Source organism: Onthophagus taurus, chromosome 6, assembly GCF_036711975.1.
Source record: "Onthophagus taurus isolate NC chromosome 6, IU_Otau_3.0, whole genome shotgun sequence".
NCBI classification, from domain to species: Eukaryota; Metazoa; Arthropoda; class Insecta; order Coleoptera; family Scarabaeidae; genus Onthophagus; species Onthophagus taurus.
In genome coordinates, this window is record NC_091971.1 from 14,200,970 (window position 1) to 14,225,939 (window position 24,970).

A 24,970-nucleotide genomic window follows, 5' to 3' on the forward strand; every position below is an offset into this window, starting at 1 on the left:
GTCTTGAGAGACGTGCGGCTAAATCCGAATGTTTCTAGTTCTAGGTCTAGATCTAGTGTTAGTTCTAGTGATAGTGCTAGTGTAAAACTCTAGTTCTAGGTCTAGTGTTAGTTTTAGTTTTACACTAGCACTAGAACTAACACAAGACCTAGAACTAGAATCATTCGGGTTTAGCCGTCTTGAGAGACGTGCGGCTAAATCCGAATGTTTCTAGTTCTAGTGTTAGTTGTTGTTTTAGATCAATGACAAATTTAATATACAACAATCTAACACCGAATAACAACTAAATCTAGAACTAACACTAGACCTAGAATCATTTGGGTTTAGCCGTCTTAAGAGACGTGCGGCTACACCCGAATGTTTCTAGTTTTAGGTCTAGTGTTAGTTCTAGTTTTACACTAGCACTATCACTAGAACTAACACAATACCTAGAACTAGAATCATTCGGGTTTAGCCGTCTTGAGAGACGTGCGGCTAAATCCGAATGTTTCTAGTTCTAGGTCTAGTGTTAGTTCTTGTCTTAGGTCAATGACAAATTTAATATACAACAATCTAACACCGAATAACAACTAAATCTAGAACTAACCCTAGAACTAGTGTTAGTTCTAGTTTTATACTAGCACTACCAGTAGAACTAACACAAGACCTAGAACTAGAATTATTCGGGTTTAGCCGTCTTGAGAGACGTGCAGCTAAATCCGAATATTTAAAAATCGACTTTCCACGAACTTTCCTCCGCAGACGAAGAGAACCAGTTTCCTAGGCAGTCGTCCTTGTGGTCGTTTTTCTTTCGATCGTCCATAAATGCATATTCTGGCCAATCTCCTCTCATCCATTCTTTTTTCCACATGCTTAATTCATCTCTTCTTTCTTGCTTTCGTCCATTTTACTACATCCTATATGTTACATCTTTCTCTGATTGCCTATCAGAGAAAGTTGGTCTGCCTATCTCACAGTGTCACATTTAACATAGATCTCAAGCCTTTCATCTTCATCACCAACATCTTCTGTTTGGTCTTCTTTGTATCTACTGCCGTCTCGGTACCATATGTTAATATGGGTCGTACCATAGCTTTGTATATTTTCATTTTTAGACAGCCTGCCACTTGTGTGGCTCTTGTAACTTGTGCTTTCTGCACCTAGATATTTAATATGCTTAACTTGTTCTATTATAGAGTCTTCAACTTGTAGTTTGCAGCGTCTTGGTTCTTTAGATATTACCATACATTTTGCTTTTTCCATTGATATTTTCATATTGTATTGCTTAGCTGCTATGTTGAAGTGATACACTAGTCTTTGCAGGTCATCTTTGTTAGTTGTATCATTATTGTAAAATGACTTAATTTAATTGTAAATGGCAATAATTTAAGCAAAGAAATGCCTAAACCTGTTAAAAATAGCCAAAATATATTCAAAAATATAAGAAATCTTAAATAATGTATATGTTACCATCAATCTGTATAATCCAGGTACTTTATACAATGCCTAGGCAATGTATGAAATATTATGAAGATTATTGTCCTTTAGCTAGGTAATGTAGGTATACAATTCTTAAGGATTACATAGAGTACCTGTTGGTCGACTGGCAATGAATAAAATAAATAGATTTTGGTCTGTATTTATCAATTTTTTTATAATCTATAACTTATTGTACAAAAAAAATGCACCTAATACTTTTCTGTAACTGTAGTAAAACCACAATTAAATTACATTAAACTTAAACTTTTTGTGGGTTAACTAATATAATGTCATTTGCTGTGTAATCAAGTAATAAGTATTAAAAACTTAGGAAACAAAATAATTCTATAAAAACAAGACGTAGATCTACTGACCTCTCAGAAGTGAAAAAAATATATTTATTGATTCTTACATGAGGAACTATCGTGACATTTTGAAGTGCATAAAATCTTACTTTTAAGACATGAAACTTTTTAGTATTACTGTGTTTTTTGCCTTTTTTGCCTGCTCTCGCCTTTTACACACATTGCCGGCTTCGCATTCGGTATTTTATAGAATACTTAGGCAAAGTATAAAATTAATAATATTACATATATTACCTAAACGTTTTAGGTATTCTATAAATTGCCTAGGTATTGTATAAAACACCGGATTATACAGATAGCCGGTAACATATACATACTTAATGTTATATACAAATAATTAAATACAAAGTAAAAATCTCAAAATAATCGGAGTTATTTCAAAGTATTCAAATAAACATAAAACAAACCTAACCCAACCTAATTCGACTTAATTGATAGTGGAAAATGTAGAAAGTGTAGTTAATCTACAATATCAAATATTTAAACAAATTAAAAAGATTAGAAAGTAGTAAGAAATGAAGCAATGTTGGTGCATAATCGTTCAATATTTTATTGAGTATGAAAATGAACTCAATGAAATTTTTGTTATAGATTTAGTAAGGTTATTCAAACATTTGCCTTGTTAATTTAAGTTGAAAATATGCTAATGGAAATATCTCTAAGATTGAAAAATATTTTGTTATATCAGTGATGGTATTTCTAGTACAATTTATACCACTTAGCATCTTATCAGATTTATACACAACACCTATATTTTCATTATTTTTGATTACTGTAAACTTAGATAATACAAACAACATGGTTTTCAGGGCAAAAGAGTCGAAGACTCGAGACAGTAAATAAAATGTAAAAAGAGCTAATTGAAGTAATTAATATTGTAATTTTTTTTTTAAATTAGACCAAATTAGAATAATGCCATTTAGGCACTGTTCAGAAAAGCGTATTCATCAACTAAAACTTTTTTGAAACATGAAACAGTAAATACAAATTTTATCTTAAAAGCTGGTATAGGCCAAATTACGGTGGCAAGAGATGCAAGAGATTGGTCGAAGAAATAGCTAAATTTATTCAATTTAAAACAAAAATAATTAGTTTCAAAAGATTTGAACAAAAGATTTCACAGCCTATCAAAAATACATAAACGTGGTTTTATTTCTGATAAAGAATAAATGATGATGATGGACAACAGAGACAATGTTAAGACATACAATGGATTATTGCGAAAGATATTGGGGATGATTTTGAGAGATATCAAGGACGATGTTGATAAATGTTGGGAAAGACATCAGGAACATAAATGTTAAGGATTATGTTGAGATATATTAAGGGTTATTTTTTGGCCAGGATCTTTGTTCGGGAATATCAAGGAGGATTAGATCATGGGGGTGACACTGAAGAAGGCAGTAACGATATTGTGGGACAATAGGAATTCTGTTAGACAGGATATCGAGGACCATAATTAGAAATGTCAAGGATGATATTGATCGATATTGCAATAGATCAAAAAAGTATTAGTATTAGTAGGGGTTTACTTACCGCAGTGTTTATACTTTGACAATATTTGTTAATAATGTTTCAACATAGGAATCTAATAAGTCAATACGTAAAAAAAAGAACCCCAACATATTCCAAATTGAGTCAAAATAAAAACTGTCCGCAAATTTCAAGATGTTGCGGGAGGTCAGGATAATATTGAGAGATGTCGAGAGTTTGTTAAAACCTGAACGCTGAAAACACGGATAGTTTGCACGTGCATAAATGCTTTAATATAAATTGACTCATCTAAAGTTACGCTCTTAGGCAGTATCTTCATGCATAACTTCACATTATTAGTTACATAAATTCACGGATCGCTGGTGTTTGCGTCGTTTGATTAATGATCAAGGGACTTGGCCTCATTTAAACATCTCCTGACTAAACCCGAGCTGCCGTGATATTAATATGAGTTTTAATTTGGACAGAAAAGGCATCGATTAATTAACATAATGCCTTTCCAGAAAGTCTTGAGGATCTAGAGAAACTGCTAATTTCTTTTAAATTCTAGATACAGAATTTCGCGCGATATGGAAACGTTAATAAATCTTTTAACCAATTAAGGTAGATGTGAATCTATTTATATGTAATAAGTAAAAAATTTTAAAAACACCTGAAATATCTTCAAAAGATATTCTGGCAGAAATCCATGAAAATGTTAAAATCCATTATAAATTTGGCGTCTTTTTAAATGGCTCTATTTATTTAAATGATAACCCTTATTTTATATTCGATAATATAAAAAGACTCTTTATTTTGAGTATTTAAGAATAAGTTTTATATCAAGTAGCATAACTTATCAACGGAACAATAATATCAACGGATTAGATACTCACACTGTAAAAAAAATTCATCCTACACTCTATCAATTATTTCCAGAGAATACTGGAGAAAAGTATTTGGCAAGAGATAAGAAAAATTGAATCGAAATTCATCCATAATAGATAAGTTGATTCTATTTAACCATACGTTTTCCTATAAAAGGTATAGTTTCAAAAGAATATTGTTGAGGTTTCTGTATAGAAAAATTAAAATCCCCAAAAAATAAAAACCTAGAATACTTACTGTGTTTTAGTTGGTTTTAGCCAAATAGTTTCGTACTCTAAAATTAGGATTTTTCAACTATAGTTTCATTTTTTGGTACTGTACTCTCCAAGATTAAGCTTTTTACAGCAAATGGGCTATCTGGTAAAAACTCTCCGATCAATTAGCTTTCCAATGGTACACTGGGAGTGCTCACAGACTCAGCAGTTTTTACAAACATTGCATATGTCTTACATTGAACGATACAGAAAACAAAAAACGGATCATTACTTGAAATGTTTCTATTTCTAATTGATAGTTGCTAGAAATAAAAGAGCTCTTTCATTAATCCATATCGTCGAAGTTCTCTCTCATCACCAATATCTATATTTCACCTATAATATTCTTTAGGGCACGACTATGAATTCATATGAATACGCTTAATAATGGAAATGGATTTATTAAAGACTTTCAGTATTTATTCATATACTTTGGTTGTTCTTGTGTTATTCAGTTATTATTTTTTCATTAACAAAATATTAAAGCGATTGCGAAATAATTAAACCTCAATCTCATCGTATTTGCGGGAAACGTACTCAATTATCAAGCATATTACAAATTCAACCGCAAAATAACTGATTCTACCCCTCTATTAGCTCTATATTTATTATTTCATTTCCTTCGCAATCAGTATTTGTTCACCTTGAATTGTGGAGTGTGTCAATACTGCTAACATTTTTACACTTTCTGGCGTAGAATTTCTGATGCAATGAGAAACTGGCAGATTGATAAAGAGGTTATTTTTCTTGTACCACTCTCAAATTAGTTCTAAGGTTAACAATATAATCGGTATACATTTGTATTTCTGCGTACACAACCTCGATAATCGCAAACAGGTCGTCAAGCAGAAGATACCAAAGCAGAATGAAACACACATCATTTTGTATACAATCACATCTACGTCAAGCATACAAGCAAGCAAGAAGAAGGTATACAGAAAAGAAAGAAAGGAGTCAGAAAGAGAAAAACAATATAAAGCCAGATACAATGTAGAAGCAAATCAAATTCAAGATAGGCGTGATTCAAGATTCAAGCTATATCAATATAGATCAACAAGAAAAAACCAGAATCAAGAAAACAGATAAAGTGGGAAGCCCGGACGCAGATAAAAAGAAATGACCTAAAAACAAGGGAGCTTGAAGACATCAGAAAACTTATAAAGAAGTGGAAAAAATTAAATTCATATCAAAATTAAAAAAGCCACGAAGTGCCAAAGCAATAAATCCGATTAATGCCAAATACACTCCAGAAATGCACAAAGAAGCAAGATTCAAGGTAACCCGATGAAACTAAAATAATGAAGATGATTGGATAACAGTCTTAGGTTCATTCTGCCAAAATAAGCAGAAAGAAAGGACATGTAAACAAGACAAAAATAAAAAAAAGTTGGAAACTACAAGAACATCGTAATACTTAAGAAAACTAAGACTAGAAGCCAGACAGATAAGAAAGTAAGAAACCAGAAATAAGGAAGGAATCACTACAAATCCAAATCAAATTAGAAAGTACTGAAAAAAGGAATAAACAAAAAATTGAGAAGCACGAATGTAGCTTAAAAGAAATAACTTAGAAGTAAGCAAGAATCTTAAAGATACCAAAAAAGCTTTTAAGAAAAGAAAAAAAATTATTAAAATGAAGAAGCAAAATTAAAACGACGTAGAAAAAAGAAATTTAGATGCTAGATAGAAGCCAGAAAGAAAGAATCTGGAAACAAGCCAGATATAGTTGAAACTGAAGGAATCAGAATCAAGTCTGAGTGTCAAAATTAAGAATGGCTCGAATAAAACCACAAACTAAGAAGGCAGAAAACAAACTAAAATAGCATAAATAAACCATAACTAAATAAAAACCATAATGCTAATAATGAGGTTAGAAAGAAAAAGCTGTGAGCAAACCCAGAAAAAGCAAGAATATGAAATAACCCAGATATTCTTCTTGAAGATTCGTAATAAAATTAAAGAAGCCAATATGGCGCCAAAAAAGAAAAGATGAATTCCGATTAAAGCCAGATAAAATGCAGAAACGTAGTAATAAGCCCGGCAGCAATAATAATAATAATAATGATCTGGTATCAGCTTCCAAAATAGTGCTTATTGCAATTCTGATTATAAGATATCCTATTTTAAAGGCCAATATTTCAATTTTGTTCGGATGACAAGGGAATTCGGATTACTGAGAGTTCGGATTAGCGAGTCTTAGCTATATCTCGTTTTTGTCTAAATGCTTTTTTTTATTTTGGCAATGTTGGCACAACTTGGACATTATTTACGTTGACGGCCTCAATCAAAGTACCTAGGCAACAATCTTTTAACCTCCAACAATAAAGTTACGCGGCCTTGGTATACAAATAATTAAGTTTGCTGAATAACTTTACATAATAATCTTATAATTGAAGATATAGAAGTTTGTTAAATATTATAATTAAATCAAAAATAAATAAAAGAGGTTAAAAGAAAAACAATTTACGATTTGTGATGATTAGATTTTCTTCACAACTTCTTTACAATTGAAGCTTTAATGAAACACCATAAAATCGACCGTAACTATTTAACAGTTCTTCAACATGAAAACGTTTATAAGTTTAATTATCACTTAAAAAAAGAAATTGCAAAGAAAAATCAAATAAACGTAAACATAAAATTCAATAATTTCAACTGAACTACAGCCAATTCAGCAAAATCAAAGAAATCGAAATAAAAAAATAATTTAAAAAATATAATCCATACATACACACAAAGGTGAAATGAAAAAGAAAATTGTTTCTAAATTAAGAAACAGAACCTTGAAACTAATTAAAGTTAATCTGGGACAATCCAATGCGAGGAAAAAAAATGTTAATATTTAGATTATAGAAAAAAGATGAAAAGGAACTGAACGATGTGAAAAATAGAAAAAAAGAATATAATAAACGTGTATGTACACAAACGACGTTGCGTAATGTACGCAGAGCAGTTTGTTTCGTTTCATTTCGTTCGTGTTTAGGAACGAAACACGTAAAGTTCACCGCCTGCGACACCAGAAGCGTTGCGATCGGTAAAAAATTACGACGAGCCAAAAATAGATTTTCGCTATTGATCACGCAACACGAGTCGCGAGGTCTCCTCGATCCGGTGAATAAATTTAGACTTTAACTAAACGAACTTTAACCCTTTTTACGTATTACTTTAATGGAATAAAGTCTTAGAAATTTATCATCTTTTCAAAACACTCGAAAACAGTGTACATTGAATTCATTTTAAAAAATTTAAACTTACATCAAATACTTAAGAACACCAATAATCATTATTTATTATTATTTTTATATTAAAAAAATATTTTGCACTAAAACTAGAACTAACACTAACACTTGTACTATCACTAGAACACTAGACCTAGAATTAGAAACTTTTGGGTTAAGTCGTGCCTTTTTTGAAAAAATGTTTAAGGTTTCAGATGCTGCTAAACAAAAAAACGACTTAACTCGAAAGTTTCTAGGTCTAGTGTTAGTTCTAGTCATAGTGCTAGTGTTAGTTCTAGTTTAATTAACACCGGCCTAGAAAGTCTTCATACTTATATTATTTAGCACTTAACGTTTAAAAGAAAGGAAAAATCGTTAAGTTTCCTATAAAAAAAATTCTAAGAATAAATTCGGGTTATAAACACCAATCTTTTTCTTAGAACATTTTAAAATTTCCTTCCACTTTAAAAATAACTTTCGACGTTATCGTTAATTTGCGGTTACCAATTCTCGGATCGCAGAACGTTTATTATCTGACAGGAAATGCCTCCGCAATTTTAACCTCGAAATTGTCGAGAGACGTAAAGAATTTAACTTACATGAAATTTATATGTGAAACATTTAAGCTAGGTGTCCACTTGAGAGAAACTTCTGAGAGTAACTCTCTCAACTCTGTGTCCACTTGAGACTGTTTTAGCTCTCTGAGAGCTTCTATAAAACTTCCGAGAGCTTTCTCTCAGACAGTTCTCTCAGGACCGTGTCCACTAGTGAAATGTGTCCGTGCTATGGAAAGTAAAATTTATTTTCTTTGAATGCTGTACAAAATGTACAAAATTTCAAAAAAAGACAAACTGAAAAAAATAAAAAGATGCTGTTGGGTGAAATTATGGATTTGGCGTAGATTAGAGCTGGGTGTCAACAAATATCAACATTCGTTGTCAAATTGTTAGTTATTTGGCATACTGGATTCACAAAAAAGTGAACTCGATTGCTTTAATGGCACTTATAAATGCAAACTATAAGTTTATTGTCGTACACGTGACAGCTTAATAGTGGCTTGGCAGTATTTTGGAAAATTATTAGAAAATATAAACTTAAACGCCTCAATTGCTGAAAGAGACTAGATATTGCCGGCAGAAGACTAAGTACTACTAATGAAAGACTAGATGTTGCAAATGAAGCAGATTCTTCTTACAGAAGACTGCACACTACTACCAGAAGACGAAATACTGTTGGTAGAAGACTATATATTGCTGGCAGAAGACTAAGTATTGCTAGTGAAAAACTAGATATTACAAATGAAGCACATCCTTCTTACAGAAGACTACACACTACTACTAAAAATCAAATACTTTTAGCAGAAGACTTAATTTTACTGTCAGAACACCAAATTATGTTGTCAGAAGTTACTATTACTAATGGTATAAATCCCGTTTAAATTTCTGTCCAATACTTGTTAAAATTCGCTTCCCGATTTCTATGTTCATTAGATTTGATATTCCAAAGAATTGAATTTTCTTCATACACTTCAATTAATTCAAATATTTCTTCTTGGAACCATTTTCTTTTAGGTGTTATCTTTAAACGTGCTATATTGAGAAAACTCGCAGCTACTCGCAGCAAAATTCGAACCGTGTTCGTTTTTTGACAGTTACTCTCACGATAGATAAATTGTGCGTGTCTACTTGAGTACAAATCTCAATGTGTTTACTCTCCGAAAGTTTGTGGGACTCTCTGATAGTTACTCTCAGATGCGTGTCCACCAGAAAATATACTCTCGATAGCTAAATTAAATTAGATAAATTCTAATTAAACTTTTAATCAAAATTTGTTCTAAGTCCCACGATTTTTATACAATAATATAAAGCTTATAAATAGTATAAGACTAGTTTGATGTTGCTACAACTTCCCAATTTATGAATATAACACTATAAAAACAGATACTAAAATAGAAAAAATAAAACGTCTTTATCGCGAGTGTGCGAATAATAAGCAGAATTATACCTAACCCCGAATTAAATTAAGCAATTTTCACTGTTTAGCGACACACTCCATAAACTTTGTCGTGTGCGCTATCTGAGGTGCTAATTCATTTTAAAAATAGCTAATGCTGTAAAAATTCTAAGAACTTTGACAGACTCAAAAAAGTAACAAAAAGTTATAATTTTAATAACTCGTTTATATTTATATTTTATAAACAAGTTCCCACTAAAAAGGTTATTATTATTATTAAAGCGACCTTTGTACGCGAGCAAGCGAGCTCCCACGCGCGTAAACCCCGCGATTGATTCGCGTTTTATATTTTAAGGTTGTGCAGCTAGTTATTAATAATTTAGTAGAGTTAACTTGAAATTGAGCACCGAGAACCTCATTCGTTTTATAAATTTAGTGCTGCACTCTTTTTAACTCAAGATCGATACGCGGGGGGCGTTTTGTAAAAACTATTTACTCAACTCGTTTGGATCATTGATTATTTATAAATCCGCAAATATAAAAAGTCTTAGAGTGAGTCATACGCTTAATCGTTTATAAACACCAACCAATTTAAAGAAAATTAAAGGAGTCGATATAACGGATTAATACGAGGAAGGGAGTGTCCGTTATAGCCAAAATAATTTTAATGCACACAAATTCGGACAACTATCCATAACATCATTGCATTCATCTACGTGGATTTATATTTATACCAAGTGTTACAAGTACCAACTGCTATAGCCCTAAAACAAGTGCACAGCTCGAAGGCCCGTTCCGAATCCACAATGAGAAAATGAAATAAAAATCGCAGGATAACTTTAATGAAATTTCGCAGCTTTAGGTACATAAAATTTCCAATGAGTTGGGAGTTCCGACTCAAGAAGTGAAGGATAAAATACATAACCTTTGTCGCCAATTCCACAGTATCAACAGGAAACGAAAACACACTAAAAGCGGCCAGGCAGGAGTCAAATGGGAATTTTTAACTTCATAGATGGACCGACATGTGGTAATGAAACAATTGATACATTGGCAAGTTTAATCATACATTTTTTATATGGATATATTTGTATTGCCATAGAACTTCTCCTTCATGGTGGAAATATTGTGTAAATGCCAGTTGTATGTACATCTTTGACTTCCAAATTTCCGCGAATGTTAGAATTAACTAGTAGATTCAGTTGGCCCTAAGTATCTGGTCTCCATTGTCTTGGTTATATTGTGTCATTTTCGTGATCTTCCACATCGAAACTACCATAAGGAGTGTAAAGTGTTTTAGACTGTCATTAAAAAATTACGCAACACACATATAGCAGATACAATAAGTATCACTTTAGCAGATTCTAATTCAATTGGTCTTCTTAGTACACGGAATCTAGTTGACGATAAACCAAAAGCATTATCAATTAAACTGCGTGGCCGTAACAGTTGTTAGTTGTCAATTCTTTGTTCACCATGCAATTTGCTAAATGCATATGGTTTCATGGAAAAAACGTCATCAGCTACGATAACAAAGGGTACTGGCTTAATTCATCCTAGTAGTAGTAAGTGTGGTTAGGTTTTTGGAAATTTTCAACTATCATCTATCTATTAAAAACGCCCCCATCAGAAATTCGTCCAAAACTTCCAACACTAATGTATTGAAATTTGTAGTCTGTGTCAGCCAATGTCATTAATGCTGTACTATGCGTGCCTTTGTAAGTCTTTTTTGTAAGTACAGACTTCCATTATGTTTAGGTGCTTTAATGACAACATGTTTGCTGTCATGTTGTCAAACACCTTATATCATGAGAGAAAAATTTCTGTACTCGGATGTTTCACAGAAATATCTATGTGGAAAACAAGGGAAGTGTCTCTCGCCCATTTTGTTGCAATTTGGTATAGCGATAGTATGGCCAAAAATGGTGTTTACGTATTTTTTTATACCTGCTAATAAAGCCCCTGGGGCGAGTTACAAGGATTGGAAATCGGGGCGAGTTACAAGGATTGGAAATCGGGGCGAACGATATATATTCGCTTATAGCCTGCAAAAGAAAATAGCTATCGAAATGTTGTAAATGTTATTCATTTTCAAAGAGCTTTCCATTAGTATACCTACCAATGGTATAGCTACCTCTAGTTTTTTGAAATATTTTAAAAACTACCGTGTCAATTTTGGCGGCATTAACTAACCTTATAGTACGTTTAAAAACATTAATTACGTGTTTTTTCTTATTTGCCTCTGACCATCCCCTGCAATGTTATGGGATATGACAGATAACCCCTGTCCTTAAAAATAATAAGATAAACTGTTACACTTTTGAACAACATTTTGAAAAAAACCATGTGATTTTTTCATATGATATAACCGATGATTTTTTTATACGTTTATTAGTACTTTTGAAAGAACTTACAAGGGTTAAAAGTTTGGGGTAGAAAATATATTTTCTTCATACTCCTACAGAAAAGTTTTTTTATCCTTACTCTATTTAAATAACACAAAAGTTAGTGTAATTATATAAATATTTATTAATAAAAAGTAACTGAAAAAAGAATGGTTGACTATTACAAATTGTATTCTACATTATTAATTTAATTTCTTTTTTTTATTCAATGTATTATTGGCAATAACGAAAATCAAGGAAAAATTGTTTTAAACACAACAATTGTTTACACCATGCACAAGTTATAACAGGTTTTTCATTGGAAAAGCAAACCTCCACGGGATTTTCAAACTGTTCTGATCTCTTCTCTATATATCCAGATGCAAACCACGCTATTTAAAAACATTAATAAATTGTGGGGAAGACAACTGGTAATGCGTTAGGGATCGCAAAATATTATCTCGCTGATGCAAATTGACATCGTACTGGTAGAGAATAACTTGATCAGAAAATCTTCTAATGAAATAGGTTGGTTTTAAAATATGGAAAACCGTATTTTAAAACCAAATACATCCACGGGTTGAATTTGACTTGTTGTCTCTGCAGGTATAGACAAATGTTTAAACTTAACATCCGATGGAGTTACTTCACTAATAATTTCAGGGCAGTGGCCACTCCAACAATCCAGTAATAGTAATGATTTGGGTCCGGTGTTTGGGAAATAGACATTTTGTAGCCAATTTTTCATATGAGCAGAAGTCAGTTTACCAGACTTTGATGCCAAGACGAATATGTTATCTGCTTTGAACATTGTATTTATTACCCTCGGTCCAAACGTACCAGAGGATTCTTTTAAAACAATGAAAAGAGGAGAAAGTAGCTTTCCATTTGTAGATATGATGGGTTGAATTGTGTTGTCGATGACACCGATTGGACCACGGTTTTAACTCCTAAATCGGTTAAGGTTCTTCCTGAATGAAATTCCAAGTTAAAACCACTCTGATCAGAGTTCTAGGTGTTATCAAGTCCGTATATTTGAATTTGTCGTTTTGCTTCTTTGACAAAATATATAGCTAATATTTGTACACGGTCTACATTACCGATTTGTTTTTGTGACAGAAATTTTGTTATTTTTCTGCTCACCAACCTCTTTGCTTTTTTACAGGGATGAACCCAAGTGTGGGATGGTTTTGTGTTATTTAAATAGAGTAAGGATAAAACACTTTTTCTGTAGGAGTATGATAATTATTAGTGAAAATATATTTTCTACCCCAAACTTCTATTCCTTGTAAGTTCTATCAAAAGTACTACTAAACGTATAAAAAAAAATCATCGTGGTAGATTGCACCAAAATCGACAAGGAATTTTCGCAAATGTCAAAACCCCTAAATGTCGTATAAGGTTTATTTTACTGCGTAAATCTTAATGTCATAATTCCTAAGGAAAGGGGTTATCTATCATACCCCGTAAGTTTGCAGAGGATGGTCAGAGGCAAATAAGAAAAAACACGTAATTAATATTTTATAAGGCTAGTTATACTATAACTAGGGGTAGTTTACCCCCTGAAGCCCTTAGATGTATGTGTGATATATCAATGGAAAGCTCTTTGAAAATGAATATCAGTTTATATTTACCACATTTCGATAGCTATTTTCGTTTTCAAGCTATAAGCGAATATATATCCTTCGCCCCGATTTCCAACTTGTCCCAGGGGCTATTAGCCATGAGATTTTAGTCTTCGTGGACATAAGAACACAATGTTTCTAGTTCTAAGTCTAGTGTAAGTTTTACTTTTAGTTCAAGAAAAATATAGGACAATAAAACATACAACAATCTAACGCTGAATAACAACTAAAACAAGAACTAACACTAGCCTTAGAACTAATACTAGATTTTGAACTAGTCTTAAGAGACGTACGGCTAAATCCAAATGTTTCTAGTTCTAGGTGTAATGTTAGTTCTACTTTTAGTTCAATAAAAATATACAATAATCTAGTACTGAATAACTTAAATTAAAACTAACACTTAATCTAGAACTAGACATGAACGTATTGATAAACATATTGACGTATTAAATATATAATATCAATAGTACGATTTAAAAATATTTTGTCCATTATATCCGAAATCCGTTATATTGAGGTTGTATTGTATAATAAAATTAGTTAAAACCTTTAGAATATCATGAAAGATATTTGAAAATTTTATGTTTTTTTTTCTTTTCAATGTTTTGTAGAAGAAAGATTTCCATTTGAAAAGTGCAAAAAAAACTAGCAAAAATTTTAATGTTTTGAAGGTAAGAAAGCAGTCATATTTTCTAAAAATAAAAATATATAATCAAGGTAACGTTTGTAATTTCGAGGTCAAAACAAAGTATTTTAATAACTTATACTAGTTTTTTTCTATAAATAAGATCTTTCTTTCTCAAGATTTTTATATTAAATGGAAGTTATTACTCTGAACTTAATCGTATTAAAAAATGTTAATAACATTTTATAAGATGCAATTTATGATTTAAAGAAAATATCTTAAGGTTAAATGAATCAAGAAAATTTTAAAAATTATAAGCTTAATTTGGAATAAGAAGTACAAGAAAAATCAATTTCTGTTTAGAAGATGAAATTGCTTTAATCCAAAAAGTGATATGGCAACAAAAATTCTTGTTTCTCATACACAAATTGTATTAAAGGGTAATCCGGTATGAAGCCTCTTTTCTCTCGTGAAGGAAATTCATTTTAGAGACTTTGATGTACGTAAACTAGACTTCTATTTAATTATCTTGTCCAACTAGTTTCGGCACTTGTCTATCATCAAAGACATTTATCAAATATTTTTAAAAGATAAAGACATCTAACATTTTTTACTTGTACACAGGTATAAACAATAATAAAAGTTCTACGAAATTCTAAATTTATTTGTTTATACTTTATTCATGTTACAGGCAGGGTAATCCCCACAATTAAAAGTAAAACATTTTACATTTAGACATAAAATCTTTAACAGTATAAGTACATCAAAGTCCGTAAAATTACTTTCCTTCAATAATAATTATCTGGTACAATAGATTTCAATCACATTTCTGTTTTCTCTTGCTGTCATTCGCTTTTTTTTTTAGGATTTCGTTTTGTCGAAATTTTACAATTTTTGCAATTCAAAATCGTCGCTCATTACTGAAGTACATACCAATTTAGCCACTCATTTTTAAAAAAATACTGTTTTGCGGTGACTACGATTCAGACGTTCTGCTAAAGTTTGCTAAGTATGAACTAATTTTTGAACTAGGATTCTTAAAAAATATTGAAAGGTAAAGTTTTGGCATTGTGTTGAACATTTTTTCGTAAATTCTGGCGTTTTTACCACTTCCTAACCACGAAAAAAAGAAACGGCTTGACGAATCAGAATTATCGTAGTTTCCAAACTGCCTACATAAGTCCTGAGTAAGTAGTTCAAATTTGAAAAAAATTCATTCGATAGATTTCTCGATGTGGTGATCATCGTTTTGAAAATGAATTTTTTTCTTTAATTCAAGTAATGATATAATTAAAGCCAGTTTCAAAAGGTCCAAAAAGTAATCAATTCCGATGAAGTACTTAATTTTGTGTTTCAAATATGAAATAATATAACGACAACACAATAAGTATAACGTACTTTTTGAACTTAACTTAGCTCTACGCAAAACATTAGTGGCGGTATTTATGTTGATAATAAAATTTAGGTGTGAAAATAACGATATTTAGGACTGCAATGAGAATTTTGTTAAAATATTTATAGTTTAATTCTCTCAACGTTTATATTAGATTATCTAAAGACTATCAAAAATGTTTAATAAGCCGACACCAACCGTTAATCATCTCCCATATTCATTTTATATTTGTTCAATAACGAAATTAGACCCAAGAACATAGACGGTCAAGGATACCAACAAATCCAAACTTCTGGGAATGTTAAATTAAATAGTTGATAGAGGATAGATAGTTTCGGAAACTTTCGGAATGGTTTATTCTAAATTATCTATAATCTCTATCCATACCTATGAACTTAAGTAATTATGATTTTGAGATTCTACAATAAGTTCTAATGTTTTGAACCTATTAAACCTATTTGAACCAATTAGTTCAGTGTTGACATTATATAGATACGATTACTGCAATTGATCAATCTCTGCGATCCACTTAAATATATAAGGAGATTAAACGAATTACTTTTTCAATATCTGGATAGTAGGGACCCCTACCAGGGCTTTTTATATTTAATACAGCGATCAAGTAGCAATAATCATCAAGATAATAATCAAAAAGTATAATTATTATAACAGAAAATAATATTCAAAACAGTAATTTAAAGAAAGGAAATAGAATTTATCGTATCTACAAATTCCCCATTTCTTTACCATTCAATGAAAACCACTTCAAAAATGTGTTTGCACGTTTTAATTCAAAAATGTCATTGATACGTTTTGTTTTTTTTTAAATATTTTTTCACAAAACTGAATAAATAATTATCCTTAAACAAAAACATTATGCAAAAAAAGGCATAAATAGAATTCGGTATAGTTGAATACAAAAAGGTTTTTTTTAACAATTTGCATTTTATATTCTACTCTTAACACATTGTATCAAAGTCATGTAGTAAAAAGTTGTCACAGTATTTATCTTTTTTAAAAATCATTTTGAATAAATAAACAAATCGAAAATGTGTTATAATACAGGTTGGATTTTGAATCTGAATAACCATATACTTGTACTTCTCATTTATCCTGAGCCCTGATTTTCAAAACAAAATATACATGCCTCTCTTAATGTCTTTATATTCTTTGCGCAAACAAAATGAATGGGCTATTAGGACTACACCAAACCAATTTTCATTCACACTTCAAGCTCCGCTTTGAGGTTTCGATTCGTCGCCATTCAGTTACGTTGTTAATTAATCACAACCATTATAATTAATGAATTCTCAAAGCCACAAAACACTCCATCAATAAGAGCGTTTAATTGGAATGGTGAATAATTAAGAAGAAAGTGCTATTCAATCATACACAAATAAAATTATAATCTTTAAAAAGTGTATAAATTCCTTTTTTAACCCATGTTCGATTTATCAAATACGCGTAATTGTAAAAGAGTGATTCAAAAAAATTCATAGCATTCCTTTCTTTTTGGAAATCAGTTATGTACTTGTATACCGATAAAACAAACCTTACTGTTTACAGTTCACGGGCCAAATAAACAAGAAACAATGGCCGCGTACAGCCACAGTTTGCAATAACCAAAACACGTTTTATTAATGTTGAATATTAACCATAGAAAACCTATAAAATAACGTAATTAAACATAGTGTGTCTATTTAGCGTTCAACGTGTCAAACAATCCAACATACCCAATCGCTGCGTAGGTTGAATGTGGCTAATATAAAACTTTAAAAAAATAATTGAAAAAATTGCATTCAAAAAAGATTTTAAAATATTTGATTAGTTTCATTTCTGTTAGTTCTTAAATAACATAATATTTTTCAGAATCACATAGCAAAAAGAAACTGAAATTAACATCTTCAGCATAATTTTCAGTACTTAGGTGAAGAATATGGATGATTTGAAAAGTTTAAAAAGAGGTAAAATCAACACAATATCAAAGTGCAAGGAGAAGCAGCAGCTAGAAAATATTATAAGAGAGAACGATTACACTCCTGACGTTGACAGGTTTGTTTTGGAAGAAAGTATCTGTAAGAATATATATAGCTAAATAAGAATCCCTACAGTCTTGGAAAATTATAAATGTAATCAATAACTGCATTTGTTTTGCAAGAGAGTTTTGCAAAACTGTTTTATGTGTGAAGTTGCTGCGTTTTGCAAGAACAATAAATCAAGCATGAATTGCACTCTGACATTCGCGTGAAATTTTTAGCACTAAACATCACCTCTATAGAGATACAGATAATGAGGCTGCGAGATATTACCAACTTTTTTTGGAGTTTCCACCTTTAGCCTGTATTAAAATACAGAAACAATAATACAAAAAGTTATGTCTAAGACTAGCTGGTTATTTGAATGATAACAAAAACATCTGTGACCCTATAACCATAATTAGAAGCAACATTGTAGAAATGGAAAAGGAGCTAAATCTGAGAGTAGAATCAGAAGATGTAAATGAATTCCTTGCTTCCCATGATATGTCTCTAACCAACGAAGATCTGTTAAATCTTGAAACACAGGAAGAAGTACACAATGAAGTTAATCATATTGAAGCATCAGAAAGACTGACAAAGAAAAATTTTTTACAAGTGTTTAAGCACCTTGCAAATTGAGCACCAAATGACCTATTTTGAATGGGTTTGAATGACGCTAACTTTGAAAGATGTTGAAAAGTTAATGCGAAAATATTTATGGTTATTATAAAGAAATCTACAAAGAGAAGAAAAGAACTACTACGCAAAGAACTAATGATTTGAATCGGTCTGGTACAAATACTGGTCGTTAGATGTTGGTTAATGGACCCTGTTTATATTGTTCCATTTCGGCGCAACAGGATGACTCTTAACCTTTTTGCATTAGCAAACTTGCATTTTGCAAATAACGAAACGATAGAATACAATAGCAATAATGGAAATGTTTTACCGCTCATAAGCATATTGCCAGACAATTTACAAAAAGATTATTCATTACATACCGATGAAAACATATAAGTAGCTACCAGCCAAGGAAAATAAGTTGGCATAGTTGAAAATGTGTGCATTGAACTTGCAGATTAAATTACGCAATAGACAATGAGTTTTGTTTGTTGATAACTTTTAAACAAGCTATGAATTAAAAGTCAAAATTTTGCTAAGTTTTGTAATGTTGTACTCATTGAAGAGGTGAAACACGAAACCACAAATACTACATAAATAAATACTACATTCACTCTTAGGAACAACTACAGTAAATGCTTATATCGTATACGAGAGAGCCACAAAGAAATAAGATAAAGATAATAAAATTTCGGGAACTTCTCGTTATCGAATGGTTGTTCTCGGAAAATGTTATGTCCGACGATAAGAGGAACAAAACGAAGAAAATATTTATTATTTCGTGTAGAGATTCGTAAGAATCAGCAGAACAAGTCTATAAAAAATGTTAACCCTATGTTATCAGAAGAAGAAGCAAACTGTCGAACTCAAAAATGTAAAAAAATACAATCTAAAACATTTATTGTCCAAAATAACCTCAGATGTGTTTAGAACGTTTTAACGAATATCATGATATAATAAAAATTTATAAATTATTCCTTTTGAAAACCCTGGTAACAATCCTATTTAATTTGTACAAGAAGAGCGTCGACAACGAACGTCTTAAAGTGCTAAATTGTTCATGGAAAGTATAACAACAAGAAACACAATTTTCGATAGAATATTTTCTAACTGAATACAAATCAATTCTTTGAGTCTTTTAATTGTTGATGCTGTTGTTTCTTTTGATAAAAAATCACCATTGATACTAAAAAAAATAGTGATACATAAATATACAGGTATCCCAGGTTCTACTGGTTTCACTACTCGTACAGTTTTGAAATTTTGATAGTACGGGTTGATCATTCGAAACTTTCGAGAGAGAAATTTCCCTCATTAAGGACTCGACGATTATGCTCCATTGCAAAATGATATTCTGTCAGCCATCAACCCTATTCATGAGGAACTTAGCAAAGATGTGCTTCTAGAGCGGTGTCTTAATTTGGAAAATCACTCCAAAAATATTTCCTGCCGGTTCTAAAATGATTGAAATTGCTGCATTAGTTCCCGCTAATACTTTCATGGAAGGAATCTCAGCTTTATTAAATTTTTTGAATAGCAACGAGTACGCACGGAAAGAAGATGAGCAGCATCGTATACTCATAAGTGAGAAAAAGCTAAGACTAGGACTCGAGAAGGAAGATTTCGGCTTAGGCAGGAAATCGACGATTCTAACAAACCAGTTACGTGGGATACCATGTATATTACTGTCTATTAATCAATACATACAATATCATTTATTTCTTGGTATATCAAATATAATAGCACACCCTCAAATCACAACAAAGTATAAATTGAGATATGGGGTTTTCAAGAGCATGTTGAAATTTACCAAAAAAAGCTTAAAACCAAAATAACTCGAAAACGAAAAACGCTAGGTATCAATAACTTTTATCAAAGTCAACCTATTTTTTACGTACAATTAAACGGTGTAATAAAATGTATAGCATTCCATTTAAAATAACGAAGTTATGGTCTACTTCCGGTAGACCGGAAGTGGCGGCTATCTTGAAAATATTTTAGATCGAAAGTTCCGAATGAACAACCCATGCTACCAAAATTTCAAATCTCTACGTATAGTGGAACCTTAAAAAATTCTAACGAATCAGTTACGTGAAACACCCTGTATATCTCGGTAAATATCAACTTTATAAAAAAATTTCTTATATAAAAATTGTTTAACATTTTATTTTCCATAATAAGACGACATACAAATGTTTTTATTTCTGAAAACAAATTTTTAAAATAGCAACATATACCGAGTGTTTCATTTAAAATACATATATCTCAAAAAGCAAAAACTCGAATCGAAAAAAGTTTCAAGTAAACATTTTTTGGTGAGTCATTTTTTCAGGGTTGCCTTCTTACGTCATTTTTATTTTTTCAAATGGCACATATACTTTTTTCTTTCAAAGTCTTAAACAACTTGACAAACTGATTACTTTTTGCTTAAAAATTTTTTTTTTAAACTCTCCGTTGTGAAGATATCAACAAAAACAAAAATAAAATAACATGTTTCAAAATGTAATTACAAAAATTTTAATAAAAAAAACGATTTAATTAATCGTAAAATAATATTAAAATTCTTCTTAACTTTTGAAATCGTCTTACAAAATTGATTAAACATTTTTTTTGTGTAGTCAACGAAATTAAATTTACAGTTTCCTGTAAATTATAACTAAAAATTAAAAAAACATATTTCTGATATTTGAAACAAATACATTTGTTGAACTATTTAATTTATATTTGTTTTACACAAAAGTTGGAATAGATTGCATTATTTCACATTTTTTATTAATATTTAATATTATTATTAAATGACTTAATAAATTATTAATAGATGGCGATCATATCTTTTTTTTAATTCAAATAAACAGCAACATTTGTTTGTATTCAAAAATTTTCTGAAGTGTCAAATTAAAAATCCTGTTTTTTAAGATGAATTACGAAAATTATGAAAAGTTTAACATGTTAGAATGTTACATATTAGAAAATAAAGTAAATTTTATATAAATTTTTAGTAGAATAATTTTTAGTTATAGTACCGTAATTTACAGGAAACTGTAAATTTAATTTCTTTGACGACACTAAAAAAAAAAGTTTATTTTTAGCTTTATTCTAAAACAATAAGAAATAGACCTATCTAATCCCATATTTTTGTAATAAGAAAAAAATAACGAATTTAATAAGCAAATAATCAGTGGTTTTTTCGATTTAAAAAAACCAAAATTGTCATAATATCTCAAAATCTAAAACCGAAAAATTTTTTTTTGGCTACGTCATCTGATTCTCTGTAAAAAAGTGTACACGTAATGTCTTAGTTATAATACTCCACCTATAATAATAACCAAGATAATTGCACTTACTAGTTTTACGATATTTCCAATTTTGGTCTGTAGGGGAAAAACAAAAGACGATAGCGGTTTGAGGTTTTTGGCATTAGCAGTTTCTGGAAAAGCGAGATCATGACATTTCTAACTCTTATAGTTTCCGAGATAGCCTATTCGGACATCGAATTTGAACCACCCTGTATATCGGAAATTTCATCTGTATCATGTCCCTCTACACCAACAATGGTGATTCAACACTACATGGTGATGATTTCGAAAATCGTGTGCAATTTTGTACTTGGGCTATGGAAAAATTAAGATTGAATGAAATTTTTCTTAACATTCACATGAAAGACATTTAGCATGCACTACTGGTCACATGAAAATCCTCTGTTGGCTAAGACAAGTTGATCATCAAAAACCTTGGTCAGTTAATGTCTGGTGCGGTATTGTTGGCAATAAAATAATTGGACATTTTTTTATTGATGGAAATTTGAATGGCAGAAAGTATCGGAATTTTTTGTTGTACGATTTACCGGTTTTGTTGGAAGACCTTACTCTGGAGCGAAGACTTGCGCTATGGTATCAGCATGATGGATGTCCATCTCATTATGCTCTAGCCGCAAGAGAAGTTTTAGACGAAATGTTTCCTTAAAAAATGATAGGACGTCATGGACCGGTGAATTGGCCAGCTGGATAACCCGATTTAACTTCTCCCAATTTTTTTCTTTGGGGTTACCTCAAACAGAAAGTTTACAACCATGTTCCAACAACACCAAACGATATAAAAAACCGTATCAGACATTGCCAAGCATGCAATGTGCAGAAAAGGTTTTCAATGAGAATTAAGAAATGTTTAGAAGTGAATGGTCATCATTAACGTAAAAAGGGCCTTTAGGCAACCCTGAAAAAAATTCTGTTCATGTGTACAATGTGCCCCCCTTCACACCAAAAAATGTTTACTTGAAACTTTTTTCGATTTGAGTTTTGGTTTTCGAGATATAAGCATATGTCATTTTAAATGAAACACCTGTATTTTCATTAGATTTATTTGAGAGAGATTTTTTTCTCTTTTCGATTACGTAAACTCTTTATAATAAGTTTATACGTTTGGATAATTAAATTTAGTTATATTCATAATATGGTAAAATATATATGGAGTTTCATTTAAAAAAATTTACAAGCCTAAATGCAACACCCTGTATAAAAGAAAGTAATTTTATGTTATAGAAAGTGGTGAGTTAAACAATTTTTGTTTAAAACATTTTTTTCTATCTCAAATGATTTAGTAACTCTTAATAATAACACGCCCTGTATACAATATTCCATACATAATGGGCACCCTGTATAAAAACAGGAACAATAATGATAAAAAAGTGAACAGTTTAGTTAACTTAAATTTAGATGAAAATAAATAAAAGATAAAAATTGTAGATATTTTAAAAGAGATTGATAAAAATTAATTTCAATGTGACAAAGTACGCAAAAAAAAAATTAACAATAATATCAATTTAATAAAAATTGTTTTTATAAAGTTAGATAAAGTTAAATGAATTTAAAATTAAACCGGGTAATTCATAAATGAAAATACTTAGATTAGAGTACCGGCCAAAAATAATAATTTGAAATCCGTCTCAGTAACTTATCCCAATAAAATTATATTTAGGTTGGTAATAATTTTAAAAGGTTATTTTTAGATCAAGTTAGGTGACGAATATAGACAAAAGAAGATATTTTAAGAAACGACAGCTAAAACTTAATTTATCTAAATGTTAAAATAAATATGTATCAAGATAAATACGAAAAACGTTCTATAGAAAAAGAGAAAAAAAGAGTTTCCTATCAAAGCTAAAAAGAGAGTGATGAGTAATTAGAATGTAGGTATATTAATAGGTTATGTTGTGTGGATAAAAAAATAAAAAGTGAAAATATACGGGTTCCGTTTGGGGGGATGGGACAAAATTAAACGTTAAAACTCGCTCGGTGCCACCTGCAGGTTTATTTTTAGATGCGGTGGGAGGAACGAGAAAATTAATTTTAAATCGTTAATCAACAAGTTATACGCAGAGAGAAGCCGCCCGCGATTTGTGTACATACAATATAAAAAGTTCGTTTTCGCGTGGTTGGTAGCGCCACAAAAACAGCTGTTGCGTTGGCGCTTTATTTAAATACACACAACAAAAATGAAGAATAATTTAAGAAAAAAATATTTAAAAAAGAAGTACTTACCATGAATTTTCCTGCGTTGGAGCCTTCGAACAACCACTAGCTCGTTGTCGTAAAAACGATTGCAATTTTTGTTTAACCTCGTTCGAAGCAACAGCACTTTCCTCGTGTTTCTCCTTTTTGCGGAGCGCCTCGAGCTGTTCCCGTTGTCGCATCTCCTGTATCTTCTTCTGTTGTTCCCAAAAATCCTTCAGGTGTTGTCGAAGTTCCTGTTCGTGTTGTTCGGCAAGGTGTCGCTGTTGTTGTTGGAAATGGTGCAACAATATTTGCTGCTGCAGCTGTTGTTGTTTCTTTAGCTGCATGATCTGCTGCTCGAGCAGTCGTTCCGGCGCTTCACCACGCTGATCACCCATCATCGCCTGCCTCCACTTCTTTCAAGACGCGTCACGTCCTCTTCTATTTGGTGGTTTCAGCATAACACGCCGTTGTATGTTGTCGTAAAGAAATGGTTATTAACAAAACAAAAAACAAGAAAAAATAACCGATCGAAAAAGAAACACGTCGCGGCCATAGCACGAACTACAACTACTAAGACGATCTGTTCGGTTTTCGCTTTTTGGTTTGGTTAGAACCGAGTCGCTGCTCACCGAGAGATTAATAAACACACTGGCGCTGTCTACCGACGGACGGCGAAACGCAACAGCGGAAGCGACGTTGCCGTATCAACGGTGGATCGGCGACGTCTAAGACGACAACGACGGTGGTGGCGCGGTGGCGGCCGCCTCTGATAACGGAATAAAACACGCAATCGTGAACACTTTGTACACGAACCGCCCTCTTGTGGACACCTGAGTGGCCGCCACACTGACACTGACACTAGCGACACCCTCCTATACTAAATTTTTACTTCAATGCGCATGCGCAATTTTAGGATCGAAACGTATTTACACGAAACGAATTAACAAACAATTAAGTTGAGTTATTATTTTCATATATTAGTTTGTGTTGTCCAAAATTTTCCTATAAAAATAAAATGAAATCGGCGAATTTCAAACTTTAATTGTACTTTATTTCATTTTACAGATGCCGAATAAAAATGTTCAAAATTTTATTATGTTGAAATGAATTAAAAATAAGAAAGAAGTAAAAAAGAAATATCTTCATCGGTCACCGATGTAGCAATAGAGAACGTGGTAAAAGCATTAATGATTTGGATCAAGA

The 24,970-nt window shown here is 31.3% G+C and overlaps 1 protein-coding gene across 1 annotated transcript in view; it reads right to left on the reverse strand.

The window, feature by feature from the left end:
- Nucleotides 1-24,708, reverse strand: part of LOC111417482 (histone deacetylase 4) — a 54,974-nt gene extending 30,266 nt beyond the window's left edge. The window contains exon 1 of the mRNA XM_023049770.2: nt 23,813-24,708. Coding sequence (XP_022905538.1) covers nt 23,813-24,165 — 353 coding nt within the window. The 5' untranslated portion in view covers nt 24,166-24,708. The remainder of the gene's footprint in view (nt 1-23,812) is intronic.
- Nucleotides 24,709-24,970: the final 262 nt, after the last annotated feature.